Source organism: Podarcis melisellensis (genome assembly GCF_964234715.1).
Source record: "Podarcis melisellensis genome assembly, chromosome: 2".
Lineage (NCBI taxonomy): Eukaryota > Metazoa > Chordata > Lepidosauria > Squamata > Lacertidae > Podarcis > Podarcis melisellensis.
The window spans coordinates 35,222,079-35,239,044 of record NC_138529.1 but is presented as its reverse complement, the minus strand read 5'-3'; the positions used below and the strand labels follow the sequence as shown (position 1 = coordinate 35,239,044).

Sequence of the window (16,966 nt, the reverse complement as noted above, 5' to 3'; positions counted from 1 at the left end):
TTTTGGACAGCTGAAACGTACATCCTGATCTGTTAAAAATAATGGCCAAGGAACACCTGCTGATTAGAAGTCAGAACAGAAACCTGCAAAGGCAGGAGGGTCAGAAAATGGTTTATCATAATGGTGAACATAACAAAAAAGGAGAGATTTCCTGGAATTGTAGAGTTGGAAAAGACCCTGAGGATCATCTAGTTCAACCCCCTGCAATGCAGGAATATGCCGTTGTCCCATACGGGGATCAAACCTGCAACCTTGGCATTATCAGTACCATGCTCTTACCAACTGAGCTATCCAGGCTAAAGCATTAATGGAAGCATATGTTTATTTTTAAACTGGTATTTTATACTTAGCAGAAGAGTCCCATTGGACTCTTTCCCGTGTGTTAATCCCACACATAGGCCCAGGCAGACAGATGTCTGTCTAGATATTTAAAGTTCTCATTTGCTCTTCCAGAGTTCTACAATACTTATTTTATTATATTGATATTCCACCATTCTTGCATCATTGGATTGAAGGCAGCATACATTTTCTGAGAAGGTCTCCACTCATGCCCAGGCACTGACCAGACCCAGACTTAGCTTCCATCTATCTTAACTCTGTCTATTGGTCTAAACCTCTCCCTCATGCACACCCACCCACCAAGAGAGATGGGTAATAGAGAAAACATGGTAGTGCAGATTTAAACGATCTTACAGGCTGGGTTCAAGGACCCAAACACTGATCGCGACCACAGCATATGTATCAAGCACCATTGTACCACTTTAAGTCATGGGGAATCCTGGGAATTGTAGTCTGCTAAGGGTCCTAGGAATTGTAGGTCTGTGCAGTCAGCGCCCTCAAACTACAGTTCCAATAATTCTTTGAGGGAAGTCATGACTGTTAAAAGTGGTATAATAGTGCTTTAGATGTATAGTGTGGGTGGGAGAATAGTGGATGACATATTGCAGGGGTCAGCAAACTTTTTCAGCAGGGGGCCAGTCCACTGTCCCTCAGACGTTGTGGGGCCCGGACTATATTTTTTGGGGGGAATGAATGAATTTCTATGCCCCACAAATAACCCAGAGATGCATTTTAAATAAAAGGACACATTCTACTCAGGTAAAAACATGCTGATTCCCGGACTGTCTGCGGGCTGGATTAAGAAGGCGATTGGGACGGATCCAGCCCCCGGGCCTTAGTTTGCCTACCCATGGCATAGTGCTCTATTGCCTCAAGGCGATCAGATAACAATCCCCCATTCAAGGAGAATTTCTCTGGGCTGGTCTGCCCCATCTATGCAAGAGGACCAGGTCAAGCCACCTTTCTGGCATTCCCTCTATGCATAAGAAAACCTCAGCTTGCTGGGTCATGCTTCCTCTCCCCACCCCAAATAAGGGCTGTTGAGAAATAAATGAATGAAGAGGCGAAAGGAGTTTCCATTTTTGGAAGCATGGACTAAAATAGACGTGTGTGTAGGAGATGCTGGCTCTGGCTCTGTGTGTGTGTGTGTGTGTCTCCAGCCGGTTGGTGAGTCAGAGACCAGAGAATGCGAGATGCGCCCAAAAAGGCTGGTGAATCGCACACATTCCTCAGCGGTGACACTTTCCATCCAGATCTGACCTCTGGGTAACAACAGCAAATTTCTGGTTTCTATGAAGCTGCTTTCTGAATTCCCAAGACCTTTCCTGCCGGGAGAGCGCTCCTGTTTTATCTCTCCGAGCTCTTGACCCTGAGATGTCTGCAATAGCTCCCTTTGTCTCTTCTCCAACTTGACTCCATCTTCGTAATTGAGGCTGGCAGCCTCCCGTGGCTCTTCCTCTACACAAACACACACACACACACCATCATTTACAAATAGAGCAAATGGTAGCAACTGTAAAGGCCCTGTCCCATTGAATCAAGCATGGGAGATTAGATGAGGTGGGGAGGAGATGGGCAACAGGCCCACACACCATCTGGAATCTGACTGGCTATTCCACTCCTCTCCAGGGATGCAGAGATACGGAGAGGGAATATGTGCTGCTGCTGCTGGCTGCCCTGTTATGCATTCCAGCACTTAAGTGTTAATGGAAAAGTAAGTGTGGGCGTGTGGGCATTTGTGTCTGTGGAAGGGGGACTAGCAGATTGAGCCACCAGCTTCTACAGTGGCAAGAACTTGAAACCCAAACCCAAACAGAAAATCAGTTCAATAACAATTGTCACAGCATTTCTTGAAGAATCCTAAGGATTGTAGTTTACTGAGGATGCTGAGAATTCACGATTCTCCCTTTCACGGAACTGCATCTCCCAGCTCTCCCTGAGAGAAGAGAATTACTTTTCAACCTATGTATAGAATAGCAGCTCTTGTTCTGGGAATTTGCTACTACTGAGGTCTTCACTGTGGCACTATTATTATTATTAATAATAATAATTTATACCCCCCAATCTGGCTGGGTATAAATAATAATTTTATTTGTATGCCTCCTTTCCACAGTTCAAAGAGTAGTTATAAACGATAAAGTAAAGCACTGAAAAATAGACAACCAAACTCAACCATTTCCACATACATCACAACAAGATGTATGTATGTATGTATGTGTATGTATAGGCATGACCAAAGATGGAATGAGGTGGATCAAAATGAACATGCTTAAACTAGAAGGGGTGGGTCTATAAATCCAAGACCAAAGTTTCCTGCAAGCATTATTTTCCCCCTTTTATAATTGAGGTCTTTCCTTTTGTCACACACATAAGCTGCCACCAGAAAAGAATCAGGCTCCCACCTTCTCCTAGAATATGTATGTGTGCGTTATTAACACAGGACAGCAAGTGGATAAATAACATTTTAAAATAGAATGTACATGCTAGCCAATTCAAGTTTTAAAGAGGGCAATTTTAAGGAAAAAAGCACTTAATGAATTCCCTGTGCCAAAAAAAAAAGTGTCATTCATTTTCAAATATATATTTCTCTTTTAAAAATCTTGTGCCAATCATTTTTACGTGTGCTGTGAGTATAAGTTGCATGAATTTCTATCATGCATTTATAAGCCTTTAAATTTCATTTTCCGGCGCCTGTTCCCCTGAAGAGCAATGGGGAAGAAAGTATAAATGAATTTAAGATTTATTTAATGGAAGATGCCTTTCAGTGAGATCCAACTAAAATTCTATCTTTGAGCTATTATGCCTATGATTCCCTTGTGATTCTGCAGTGTGCTGCTCTGTTTGTTTTGTAGGGAGGTCTTGCCGCCAGCATCTTTACAACAGATTTATGTTTAATTCCTCTGTTCCAGGAAGAAGATCAGGAATCAGAAAATGAGAAACTAGTGGTGAGGGAACCTGAGACTGAAGATGGTAAGTCTGGGGATGCATGACGGCTGGAGGGACAAACGCTGGCGATAAAAGACTGCACAAGTGATGCAAAGAGCATCATTTAGTCTGGAGACCATCATTTTTTAATGTTCTTAATGTAAGACTGGAAGAAAGCCATTTTTAAAATTTATTTTGTTTGAAATTCTTAACCATTAGAGGCTGTGACAGAGCAAAAAGGGCAATTTTAAAATGGAATGCACATTCCAGTTAGTGCAAGCTTTTGTATGTGGACTGAAGGTAGAGGGATCACTTGTGAAAATCAGAGCCAAGCGGAAAATGTTCTAGGGAAAACTAGACAAATGCCACAATGCATTGCCACTTGGTTGGTTTTCCTGCTGATTTTCCTGACTCTCTATTGTAATCCAATTTCTAAATGTTAGTTGATTCAGTTCCATTCATAACATAAACAAAGTACATTTTAAATTTGTATACATCTACATGTAAATTAACACTAGATAATGAGAGAGACAGGGACACGGGTGGTGCTGTGGGTTAAACCACAGAGCCTAGGACTTGCCGATCAGAAGGTCAGCGGTTTGAATCCCTGCGATGGAGTGAGCTCCTGTTGCTTGGTCCCTGCTCCTGCCAACCTAGCAGTTTGAAAGCACGCTAAAGTGCAAATAGATAAATAGGTACCGCTCCGGCAGGTACCGTTTCCATGCACTGCTCTGGTTCGCCAGAAGCGGCTTGGTCATGCTGGCCACATGACCCGGAAGCTGTACGGTGGCTCCCTCGGCCAATAAAGCAAGATGAGAGTTGGCCACGACTAGATCTAGTGGTCAGGGGTCCCTTTACCTTTACTAATGAGGGACAGCAACTCCCAACTTCCCATTGTTTCTTACTTTAGAAATTCTCCTGTCTGTTGATTCCAACTTCTGTAGTCCTACCTACCCACCCCGCAGCCTTACCTGAACTGCTTCCTTATCTCTGGCCCTCTAAGCAACCTTGGGGAAATAGGCACGTTTCTGAAAATATGAGGCTTGCCTTCCACCTCTATCTGGCTTTGTTGCACAAGAAGATTGTGTAGTGCATTGTGGGAATATTTCTCCATCATATTTAAATGTGAACAGAAAGCTCCATAGTGGCACACCTCAGCCATAGTACCCTTAGATTAAAAGCAAACAATATCTGCATCCCTACTAAATCAGGGATGACATACACACCTGGGTGGGATCTGATGACTTATTATTGGATGCGAACTCACCCCTTGTGATACAATGGAAGGGGCTGACAAAGAAATCTGGTGCTGACAATCGGAACCCTGCAAGTTCTACACTTTCGTCCTCTCCCCTCTGAGCCAGCAAAGATGAAAATCCAGGTGGCTTTCACTTTTCATTTCCAATTCTCTCCTATATTAGCAGAGGTGGGGAGGAAGCCAGAGAGGGAGGACTAAAGCAGCCTGGCAAGAACCCTGCTTCTTGAAGGATGTGAATTGGAGAGTCTGAGCCCAGTTACAAGGCTAAGGCAAGGCTGTCACATCCTATAAATAAGGCCTCCGGTGAAGAAGTCCTGGGCATTGCATTCACTCTCCCATCCCTTCTGGGGGAGGGCAGAGGATTAGCTGCCTGCCCCCCAAGCAGCTGCTTCCTCCTCCTGATTATCAGGCTGTTAATTCTTTTCAGAGGAGATGCAAAGCAGGGGGAAGAACAAAAGACAAGCCGGGGATTTGTCAATGAAACCTTGTAAGAAGAAGATTGTCAAATTAGCACAGTGTGTCCACCAGTTGTATCAGCTGGCATCCTTCAAGTTCATGAAAATACTAGGCAATTTATATTAATTGCAGGCGTTTTAGATGCGGACCTCCAGCAAATGGTGTCCCCCCCACCCCCAACCGCCAGAGCAGACCTCAGCATGGAACAAATTGCACATCTGAAATGATAATACATTTAAAAATAAAGCAGAACGCTAGCGTGGCAGCGTAGCTCACCAACACACGACCTTCACCATTCAGCACAGATCTGCTTTCTATTTCTGCCTCCACCTACCCTTGCTTTACAACGACTTTAGAAGCCGGGCCTAGAGCTCCTTGCCAGATCTGGAGGGCATCTCTGAAGAGGTTCATATGGAGCCCTGTTTAAGTGATTAGTCCATCAGTTGATTTGCAAATGATTAATTGACTAATTGGGGAACACAGCGTAAAGCAAGGCAGACAGAAACATGTGTGCCTTGAGGCCTTTCCAGCTAATTTTTTTTTTAAAAACCCTCTGTATTTTATGCCATGATCCAGCACCAGCGGCTCAAATTCCAGTGTCCAGTTAGGGTTGCCAACTTTTCAACTGGCCCTTGTAGCTGTGCTTTCAGCAGTGCTGTGATCTGCGCCAATTGGCAGGTGGTTCCTGCAGTTCAAGCAATAGGAACACACCAGATTTACTGGGGGTTGCTTTTGCAGTTGGCAAGCCTGATAATCTTACTGAAATTTAAATGGGGCACTGGGCTTGGCTTACTTTAAAAAGTGCTGCATTACTTTTTGGGGTTGGAGGATCATTTGAGGCAGTTTATAGAAAGTTGTCACGGTGCTGTTTGCAACTTGTCTGGTGGTTACAGCAAGTGGGACAAATCCTTGTCCCACTTTCTTGCTGTCCCTCGAGGCCCCATGTCACAGCAACAATCCTATTGGCTCAGGAGGATTACACTTATCACCCTTATAAACAATCTTTAATCCTCACAAACCATGTCCGCAAGGCAGGGGGAGTGATTATCATCCCTGTTTTATAGTGCCATTTGTTGGCGCTCACACAGCAATACTTTTTTTTGAGAAATAAGAAGTGGAGCTGCCACATTTCTTTATAGGCGCTGCTCCTGTGCCTTTGACAGCGGTCTGGCACACAGACGCTAAGCAAGTGAATCCTTTCCTTTCATTTTATCTCTGCACCAGGAAAGTTTTTGCTGGTTAAAGGAGGAAGGTCAATTTAAAGAGGGAGGGGGGGACATAAGAAACTGCCTTAAACTGGGTGAAACCAATTATCTAGACCAATATTGTGTTTTCTGACTGGCAGCAGTTTTTGAGGTCTTTTGAGATCACTATCTGATCCTTTAGTTCCAATTTTGTTTCTTTTAGAGATTTTCTGCAAAGCATGTCCTTTGCTATAGAGCTATGATCTTTTCACACACAAAAGTATCACCTACTGGATTGTATCTTCCCACCCTTTATATCTTCCTGTATGCATACAAATGTAATGTGTAGTCCTGAATAATAGTTGTGTCCGGGGTAGCTTGTCCTCATCTTGTAGTACGAAACAAAGCACAGGAGGACGTTGGCACTAGGTTTCCAGATGGACTGTAAAGTTGCATGCCAAAGCATTTAACAGTCCCAGCGGCTGAATTTCTGCCTGCTCCATAGCTTTTAAAGGCACATGAGTCCTGCCAAAAGGTGGAAGCTCTAGATAAACAAAGCACAGAGCCAATGCAGACAGTGGACCTCTCTTTGCGTCCTTTTTACTGTGCGTTCATGATGGCATCAGGGTGGTTATACCCAGTAGTGTTTGTGCCTGCAAAAATATTGCGGTGCTTTGTTTCCAATTGGTGTGTGCCCCTTAGCTTCCTGCCAACATCCTGTAACTCTTTGTACCACAAATGTTCCAGGTTCATTTGTTCTTTGCCCTCGCTTTCGTCGCAGCACTATATGCTCCTCCAGAAAGCAGTCATGCAATAACACTGGGGGATTATCACAGAACGGCCGAGAAAGCAGAAAGGTGGGTGGGTGGGTACGTGGGTCAGTCCACCACCACTTTCATTGCACCAGTGGCATGTCACAGAATACACCAGCAAAACACCACCAGTCTGGCCCTGTGAGGGTGAGGTTTCTAAGAGCAATACTAGAGACTAGTAGCCAACCAGAGCTCTGACATGAGGCTACAGAGCTATTTTATTCACCTAGTAAGGCTCAGAGTGGTGATTTTTAGGGTGATCAGATGCAAAGGAGGACAGGGACCTTTAACCATTTGTAAAAGTGGGAAGCATTTCCTCCCCAGCAGGTGCTGTCTGTCTTGCGAAGGTAAGAAAAGCTGCACCTCCTGAAATTTCCACACTTGCACAAAAGGTTCAGGAGCCCAGTCTTCCTTCCCATCTGGCTTGTCCAATTCCCTGATACTACATATGTATGCAGACACACCTGAACAGGCATCACTGAGTGAAAATAAGAAAGGCGCATCATCGATCTCCAGCTCTGCATCCAACATTGATTAAGGGACTTCCAAATTAAAGAAAGAAGCTAGAAGGAAAACTATTACTGTCCTAAGAAGGAGGCGACGTGATCCCTGGGTGTGTTGGAATTTATTCATTTCACAAACCTGAGGTACCATTTACTGGAATAGCTTAAAATGTCCATGTAAAATGTCAATAGCAGTTAGTGGAGGCAGACAGGATTCCAAGGCTTGGGGAACTTGAGGTCATACAAGATCTTTGCCATATGGGACTCTGGTGCTGCGGCTGTCTCGGTTCATACACTCGTCCCCTCCCAACCACGAAGAAAGGTATTATATAATTCAGGCGTATTAATAGAATTGGGAAGGCCAAGAAGGTGAGGCCCCTGGCAACCATGTGGGAGCTGAATTGTTAGCCAGCAAATTTTGTACTTCGCTAATGCATTTTTCGCCCCTGCCTGCGGCATCCAGCCTTCTGAGTGTTTCTCTGACGTAAATGGATGCCTCTCTCCCCAGTTCCCATCTTTGTGCAAGAAGAGTGCCCATTATTATAGTTCAACTACTTTCTCTTTCCTCTTTCTTTTTTCTTTTGCAATCTGACTCTGGGTTCGCTTCTTCTTCTACTTCTTTTCGGCAACGTGAACTTAAGTCTGCTTCCAGACAGATTCAGCGGGAGATTTCCGCCCCATTTCAGCACTGCAGTCTTGTGCTTCATCAGATTTGGGCGGCAAGGCTGCCCACTTCAGTGCTGCTGATCAAATACGTAGTGCTGCTGCAGTATCAAATATCAATATTATTTTATCATATTTGATTCCTAAACTCTATGAAACCTCCAGGGTGTGTAGCATTATGTCGCTGAATACCAGCTGCTGGGAGCAACAAGGGTACTTTAAAACTGATCAGGGATATGGACTCAGTATCACTTCATTTCAAAAGTACCAGGTCCATGCAGATTTAGGAGCCGATCTACTTTAAGTGTTTTGTAGACTGCATATAGCAGGAGATGAATGACTTGGCAAATCTGCCACTGACTTTGCATGCTGAATGTTAGAAACCAAAGCTTCATGTTTCACATCCTCTTATCCATCTGGGTGCAGCCAGAAATGAAGCTTTTAACAAGCTGAGACCTACCCCAAGCATCCCTCTTCATCTTCCTTAAAGGTGTGACGTTGCCACACAAAAATCTCCAGTAGGCTATAGGATTCACAGGTTTAAAACTTGGAAATGAGTCCTATCAAACTACAGTGGACGCTTGGGTTGCGAACGTGATCCGTGCGGGATGCACAATCGCAACCCGCAGCGGCGCATCTGCGCACGCACGGTTGCAATTCGGCACTTCTGCACATGCGCAAAGCGCAATTTAGTGCTTTTGCGCATACGTGTGCGCCGAATCCCAGAAGTAACCCGTTCCGGTACTTCCGGGTTTTGGCGGTCCGTAACCCAAAAAAATGCAACCTAAAGCATCTGTAACCCGAGGTATGACTGAAATTGGGATAACTTTCTGAGAAAATGACCTGCATAGGATCAGATTGTGAGGAAGATAGGATGGGAAAGCATTTAAAGTTCTCTATTTTTTAAAATAATAAAAAAATGACTTTATGGAAGAAGATGACCTTTTGAGGCAGAGTCCCATGGCATCTGGCAGGCTCATGATGGGGTGGGTGAGGGCAGAGGAGTGAGTTTAGCTAAATGCCTTTTAAAATTCTATTTCCAGCTGTTTTGTTTAAAGTAGGTCATTCCACTCCTCTTACATATTTTGCAACAAGTCTCATGCCCAGAACTTGAAAAGTGTTTCCTGTAGTTTGCTGGAGGCAGGGAAGATATAAATATTGGTAGGCCTTTTCATTTCAGCCCAATTCCTATGAACACTTGGAAAGCTTGCTTTGCCATATTTAGAATTCTTTACTGCATCTATGGATAATTTAAACTTAGGTTATGTAGGGGTTGCAGGTGCTTCCAGACTGTTGTTATTTTTGAGGGAGACTCTGCCACAAATTCAGGTTGCTCAATTATATTTGATTGGGAGGTCTTGTGCAACAAACCCACTTCCCTAAAAATTTGGACTTTTTGCAATAAGGAAAGTGAGGGATAACACGTGCTTCGAGGCAACGTCATCTAACCTCCCTGCAGACAAATCAGAACAAATGCACATTAAATAGCAAACATTGTTTAATCAGAATAAATGCTCAATAAATCAGGATGAACGCTCAATAAACAGGTCGTGTGGAAGGACCCACAGAGATTGTGTGCTGATCTTTAAATGACGAAGTTCTCACAGAAGAAGTAAAAACTAGAGAAATAAGAGTTAAGTTGCAAGCATGGATAGATGACCGTCGACTTTGTTCAGTAAACTTTCATTAGTGTTTGAAGCAGCAGCAGCAGCTTTAGCGCACATTGATCACTCTGAAAATGTTTTATTTTTCATTTTTGTTCTGAAATGACATGGTATGTTGATGGTCACTCATCATCTACCATCTGAATGCCAGAGCATCAGGACTCGCCCCCCAGCCCTATCCTCTTCCACTTGTGTCTGGGCAGCTAGATCTAGCTGCATCCTATCCAGCTTCAGCCTATCTTCCCAAAAGCATTAGAGCAGGGGTGGAGGAATCTGCGGCTATGGCTGACGGAAGTCCAACGTCATTGGGAGAAGCAAAAGTCCCCCATCCCTGCGCTTCAGACAGAAGCCTTCCATGCATGCGGTTGAGGGGAAGCCATTTGCCTCAGGTGGCAGATCCCTCCCCTTCTCGGCCCCCGCACCTGCCATTGTGCCACTGTCAGTCCTGCTGGGGCTTCAGCTGTGCCACCAACCCAACGACTGTGCCGCTGCACCCACTGCCCCTGTATTGCAGCGGCAGCACAGGTACAGCTGCAGATGAGGGTACAGTTGCAGTAATGCAGCTGGCAGCAATGTGGGGGAATTAAAGAACCTTTTAATGAGGGTGAAAGAGGAGAGCGCAAAATATGGTCTGAAGCTCAACATCAAAAAAACGAAGATCATGGCCACTGGGCCCATCACCTCCTGGCAAATAGAAGAGGAAGAAATGGAGGCAGTGAGAGATTTTACCTTCTTGGGCTCCATGATCACTGCAGATGGTGACAGCAGCCACGAAATTAAAAGACGCCTGCTTCTTGGGAGAAAAGCAATGACAAACCTAGCCAGCATCTTAAAAAGCAGAGACATCACCTTGCCAACAAAGGTCCGCATAGTTAAAGCTATGGTTTTCCCAGTAGTAATGCATGGAAGTGAGAGCTGGACCATAAAGAAGGCTGATTGCAGAAGAATTGATGCTTTTGAATTATGGTGCTGGAGGAGACTCTTGAGAGCACCATGGACTGCAAGAAGATCAAACCTATCCATTCTGAAGGAAACCAGCCCTGACTGCTCACTGGAAGGACAGATCGTGAAGCTGAGGCTCCAATACTTTGGCCACCTCATGAGAAGAGAAGACTCCCTGGAAAAGACCCTGATGTTGGGAAAGATGGAGGGCACAAGGAGAAGGGGACGACAGAGGACGAGATGGTTGGACAGTGTTCTCGAAGCTACCAGCATGAGTCTGACCAAACTGCGGGAGGCAGTAGAAGACAGGAGTGCCTGGCATACTCTGGTCCATGGGGTCACGGAGAGTCGGACACGACTAAATGACTAAACAACAAGCAGTGTTGGGGGCATGGCAGAGGCAGGGAGGGGACCAGGATCTGTGGGTGGGGGGCGCCATTGTGCAGGTGGGGACAGCGTCGTCGTGTTTTGCCTGCAGCTGCAACATGTCTCAGGCCGGCCCTGACTATGGAAAGAAGTGGAAGAAAGAGGTCCTTGGTAGACTCATCAGCTATTATAGCGTGCCTGTTCACTTTTTTATTCAGTCAGCCAGGCTTTCCTCCAGGATGCCCCTACTCCATTCCAGTCCCCCCAAAATCCAGTTTTATATCGTTGCTGTTTTCTCCCTCCATCCCCAACAAACTGTCAGCATTTTGTGGTCAGTGATCATGCTCGGTGCTACTGTATTTCTTTTTTTACAAAATTGGCCTGTATTCCGTGCACTTTTCTCCTGTACAGCTCTCCTGTAGTTTCTTGAAAAACACTGAGTTTTGATGCTTTTCCTCTCAAACCAGCTTTGATCCTATTTGAAAACGTAACCGTATGAAGGCATCCACACACACTCTCTGTCCACTGTTGTGAACTCAAACGGTGGGAAACTTGGAAACAGCCCCCCCCCCCAATACAGCTGTATGCAGTGACATGCAAATGTGATTTGAAATGCAACGAGGTGGGGACGACCTGGCTACTTTTAAAGCTGGCCTTTTTGTATTTATTGCAGTCCTTCCTCTGAACATATACTCTCTCTCCTCCAAGCACATTCCAATTCATTACACTTCCCTTTTGGTCATCTGATTACATAAGCACCAGCACTTTCACCTGAACATCGGCAACAGAGAGAATGATTGCAAAGCGATCTTAGGTTTCTCTTACTCCTTCCACAAGAGGCAACTGAAAATATCATGGCCTCCCTGGACATTCCACTGGGAACGAAAACAAACAAAACTCTGTACTTCAGAGCTTTCTGAATATGCTGGTGGCCAGGCTAACCCTAAGTACAGAAACAACAAATCCTTTCTCCGTTCCTTATTTAATTCCTTTCATAAATCATAGCGTTACTGCTGATTTCTCTCAATGAATGGTCTCGGTAGCATTTATCCAGGAACTCCAGGATCAGTGACCCATTAAAGCGCCTTTTCAAGCTCTCTGGTAGTGTGTGATAATTAAATGAGCTGAAGTTCTGCACACTTCCAGTCGATCAGACTTGTGTGGCTGCCATTGTCAGGGGACGCTGTTGGTTTTTCCATGGGGGAAATGAGATTTCATGAAGCTTCATTTTCCTCAAGGCTGCTGAGCCAAGGCTTTGCTGTTCAGAGTGGTTGCTGTTGCTGAAAGTGTGTGACCTATGGGAAGGGAGTGAATTTGCATAGTGCTGTTTTCCAGTAGTTTTACTCCAATGCCGCAAGCAAACTTCATAGTTTACCTCTACCTTTTGTGGGCTGCTCTTTCTTCTCAGTCCTAGAAAATATAAAATATATGCTATGGAGCTGGTTGGCATTACACCCAGTTTTCCCTCCTTGTGTCCCAGTACATACGGTACTTTAGTTGTCCACAGATTGCTCCAGAAACTATAGTTTCTGAGGGTGACCGATTCAAATAGAGGAGGGGGACTGAAGCATGTGTATGATAGAAGGGTCCAGGAATTTTTACTTCTGCATATATAGGTCCGGCAGATGGATTCCCCCCCCTTACCTTGAGGTAAGTAGTTTTCTCAGGTGGTTTGAACTGGGGGATAGAGCAATATGGAGGGTATTAAATATAGGGGTTGAGCAAGAGAAGTGGTAGCTAAAAGGATTCCCTCGATATGTTGGACTCCAACTTCCATCAGCCCCAACCAACATGACCAGTGGTCAGGGATGATGGGAGCTGTGATCCAGCAACATCTGAAGAGCACCTGCATTGGCTATATCTGAGGCAGAGCTTTGAGCACTACCACTTTTGGGAGGCGGGGGTGAGCAACCACCTCTGTGACTCTTAACTGGTGCCACAATTGGCTAATGAATCGATTAATTGGTTGAAGCAGAAATTTAATTCCTGCCCTATTACCCGACACCATCAGAATTCCGTACGGTTGGCTCTGCACGGGGCCTTTCCCTTTGGCAGTCGGGCTCATACTATCACCTGAAGCCATTAGGGGTGGGGGTGGCGCAAGGCAGCCTAGGTGGCTCTGAGGGAAACCCTGGGGCGCTTCCTCCCCATCTGTTCCCGACCCCTCGCCAAAGACAAGCACCGCTCGCTCGGAGCAGTAATACAAACAGCATGACAATTCCTCGTGAAGATGTATTGCCGGAGATGCGCAAAGCGCTGTTTGGCTCTTTCCAAATGAGATGCAAATTGCCGACAGCATGTCATTATGCTGATGGCGTGACATTAGCATATACAAATGAAGCAGCGGTCCTTCAGCTCCTGATGAGTTGCCTCTCGCAATGGCGAGAAAGCTGCATAGCCTGCTTTACAACAATACCTTCCTCTCTGCAGTTAGAAATAAAGCTCTAAGAATAGACAGTGTTCCCCTGCTCCTCACACATGGAGAACAACCTGTGCCCCAGTGGAGAGTCCCAACAATGAGACAGCATTGCTCCATCGTCCGCCTGGTGCAGAGTGTATTTAAATGCAACCTTTTATGTATGCACGCTTAAAAGAAGAGAAGCTGACAGGCACAGGTGTCTCCCCCTTGCCGTGGGGCCTTTAATTGACTTCCAGGCCTATCATTTACTGGGGCTGTTGTAGGAAGATAACCCAGAACTGCGGTTTCAAACATAAACAAAGAGCTCTACCAAAAACCTGCTTTGAATAGATAAACGTCGTGTCTTTGCCTACTAGTTATAGCTTTAATTACGTCTACAGGATTCCAGAGAAATAAAGCATCATTCAGTGCTGTAAAGAAAGGCAGCAGACCCAATCTACGACTTAGGAATCCTCTTGTGTTTTCAGTATTTTCTTGGGAGCCACCCAGAATGGCTGGGGCAGCCCAGTCAAATGGGTGGCAAATAAATAAAATCACCATCACGTGGTAACAAAGAAAACCGCTGCCCCATAATATCTTGGGTTGTGCGCACACGTTTGAGTCATATAGGCAACATGCTTAATGGGTACACAATTCAACACAGAATTTGACATGCTAGAGCCGCACTGTGTGAGGAGACACCGGGCAGAACAACACACAGAGATGTGACCGTAGGGGGAGGTTAGGGAATGGTGATAAAAGTGAGAATAAAGCGATTGCCTTGTGATCTACTCATGACAACTTATCTGCCATTCTCTGAAATATGCATAGAAAACATTTCTTGCACCTATAAGAGATGGCTAGATATGACCAGCTCGCACCTTTAATTTTTTAAAAAAATGTTTCTTCTGATTTTCACATTTCAGAATTGAAAAATCTGAAGTGGAATTATTTTCAAAGATGCAACTAGATTTCTGTGTGATGAGCATTTTTGGCCCAGCTCGGTTTTCTTTCTGTGTGATTATAGATTGCATGCAAAACTAAAGCATTAAACAGCTCACAAGGGAAACAGATAAATCTCTGGCTGGAAGGAAGGCAAAATCAGAATAACGTAGGGTAATCAAAATAGCATTTGCTTCTTCCTAATATGGAAGTGAACCCTTAATTCAAGGAGAAAGGAATATTCTTCAGAGAACAATAGCTTGATCTTTTGCGTTTTGCTTGGGAATAAGCCTCACTGTTATGTAGTCTTTCCTCCTATGTCAGCATAAAATTGTGGACCTAGCTCTTTCTTTGTTCTGACTTTCTCTCTCTCTTTCTTCTGTAGCAGATGAACAGTTCTCCTTTAAATATAGTCCTGGAAAACTGAGAGGAAACCAGTATAAAACCATGATGACCAAAGAAGAACTTGAAGAAGAACAAAGGTAAGCTGAGCACCCTTTTAAATTCAGCAGATCAGCCAGGGATTGGAACGCATCTTCTTCTGGTTACAAGTTGTAACTCGGAATTATTTGGCTGCTGCTCAAAAGACTAAGATATTCGGGTCTGTTTGCACCTGCTGCTTCCCTGGGAATTAAAGACCGGCTAATGGCTATGTGGTATTCCCATTTTGAGAGATGCTTCCCACTTCCTTGGAAACAGCTCTGCTGGCAGCTCTAGCCTCCTATTTCAAGGAGGGATCTCGAGGTCGTCCAAGCAATGAATAGCCAGCATTTCTCAGAGGAACAAGATATACTGTGGGCATCCTGTTGTGGTTGCCCTCAGACTCAGACAAGTTCAGTTTAAATCACTTTCCAAACAGGATTTATTTTCTTTTTAGTTCTTTTAGTTTAGCCACCCAGTATGGTAGGGAACATGTAAATAGACGCCATTTCTGGCCTTCCATTACTTTCTCATTCTGCCCAGTAAGACCTCTTGTCAACCAGGGAGCAGATGGCCAGTGGGATTAACTATACATACAGTATTTCCACTAATACCCCTGGGAATGGTGCTTCACCAGCCTTCCACAACCTGGTGCCCTCCAGATGTTTGGGCAACTCCCACCAGCAGCTGCATCAGTGGGGTTGGTAGAAGTTGTAGCCCAAAGGCTGTACTGCATCAAAATATAGCATTGTTCCTATTAAGTAGTGGGTTGACAAAGCAGACGACACAGAGATTTCTCCAAGTGGTTCTTTATAGTAAGCTGGAACTGAACTGAACTGAACTGAACAGCTCAGCCGGCCTGCTTTTATAGGCAGCCGGCTGTCAACAATGTAACAACACCACCCCAGGGTTTCCCGCCTAAATTAACTGACATGGACCTGAGTGAAAACTATATACACAATACCCCTGGTGGCCAGGGTGAGAATTTCAATACATAACAGTTCCCATTCAGGAAGGCTGAGCTGCCGCTGCTCATTACAGGTCTGCCACCACTTGATACCTTCTGCCACCTCATATCTAGCATGGTAAGCTAGATATGAGGTATCTGCCACCCCCACAAAAAATGTAAGTTCCCCCCAGTACTGAAGATCATAAAATCAAGTGCCAAAACGGGTCTTAGCTGAATACTTCACTCAACCCTAGTGCTGGAAGATGTCCAGCATGAGCCTAAGCACATTCACTCAGAAGTGTGCTCCACTGACTATAGTAGAGCTTACTCTCTTGTATGTGCATTTAGGATTGCAGCTATACAGGAACAGCTGCCTAGGTCCAGTTGGGAGATGGCATCACCAGCATCATTATTATGTTTTACATGCCAAAGCAGGTGGTGGAGAAGAACCTTTAGCTCTCCAGATGCTGCTGAACTACATCTCTCATCATCCCTGGCCATTGGCCATACTTGCTGGGGCTGATGGGAGTTGGGGTTCAGCAACATTGGGGGGGGGCAAGGGTTCCTCACACCTGTGCCAGAGAGTTCTTGGGACACTGCCTTTCTTGTTAAAATAAAAATAAAAAGGCAGTTTTAACCTAAATAAAATAAGTAAGAAAATAATGGAATATAGCAAAAAAAAATTATAAAGCTTTCCTTCTTGTGCTAATGGCTTAGCGATTCCCTCTCATGTTGTTGCTTTATGATGTGGTCAGCAAAGTTTGCTTTGCCTTCTCCTCCCTTTTTGTGTCTGTTTGGTCAGAGCTGTGTAAAAACGAGCTTACTAATGAAGACCTGAAGTCTGACTAGGAATGGGTCGCATGCTCGCAAGCCTAAATATTTAATTGGCAATTCCATAAATCCTGGACCTGTCTTTATATACATACTCAAACACACATACAGATAATAATTCATTGTTTTTGAGCACTTACTTTGCTCTGCAGTCACACTTAGTTCCAATAAAAACAGGGACTATAGACTGCTATTATTTAAAATAGCAGAATGACACCCTGCTTCTTCAGTTGGAGCTCAGTTCAGAATTCTCTTATGGTTCCACAAGGGTCTGCAAAGGACATTGTGATGAGAAAGGAAGCCAGTTCTGGAAC

The 16,966-nt window shown here is 44.7% G+C and overlaps 1 protein-coding gene across 7 annotated transcripts in view; it reads left to right on the top strand.

The window, feature by feature from the left end:
- JMJD6 (jumonji domain containing 6, arginine demethylase and lysine hydroxylase) overlaps window positions 1-16,966 on the top strand; it is a 103,487-nt gene that overhangs the window by 67,935 nt on the left and 18,586 nt on the right. For 4 of the 7 annotated variants that reach the window (XM_081897863.1, XM_081897862.1, XM_081897865.1 and 1 more), the window contains exons 7-9: window positions 1,969-2,053; window positions 3,249-3,309; window positions 14,838-14,934. In XM_081897863.1, coding sequence (XP_081753989.1) covers window positions 1,969-2,053; window positions 3,249-3,309; window positions 14,838-14,934 — 243 coding nt within the window. The remainder of the gene's footprint in view (window positions 1-1,968; window positions 2,054-3,248; window positions 3,310-14,837; window positions 14,935-16,966) is intronic. The other 3 variants (XR_014164887.1, XR_014164888.1, XR_014164889.1) reach the window with 1 other exon arrangement.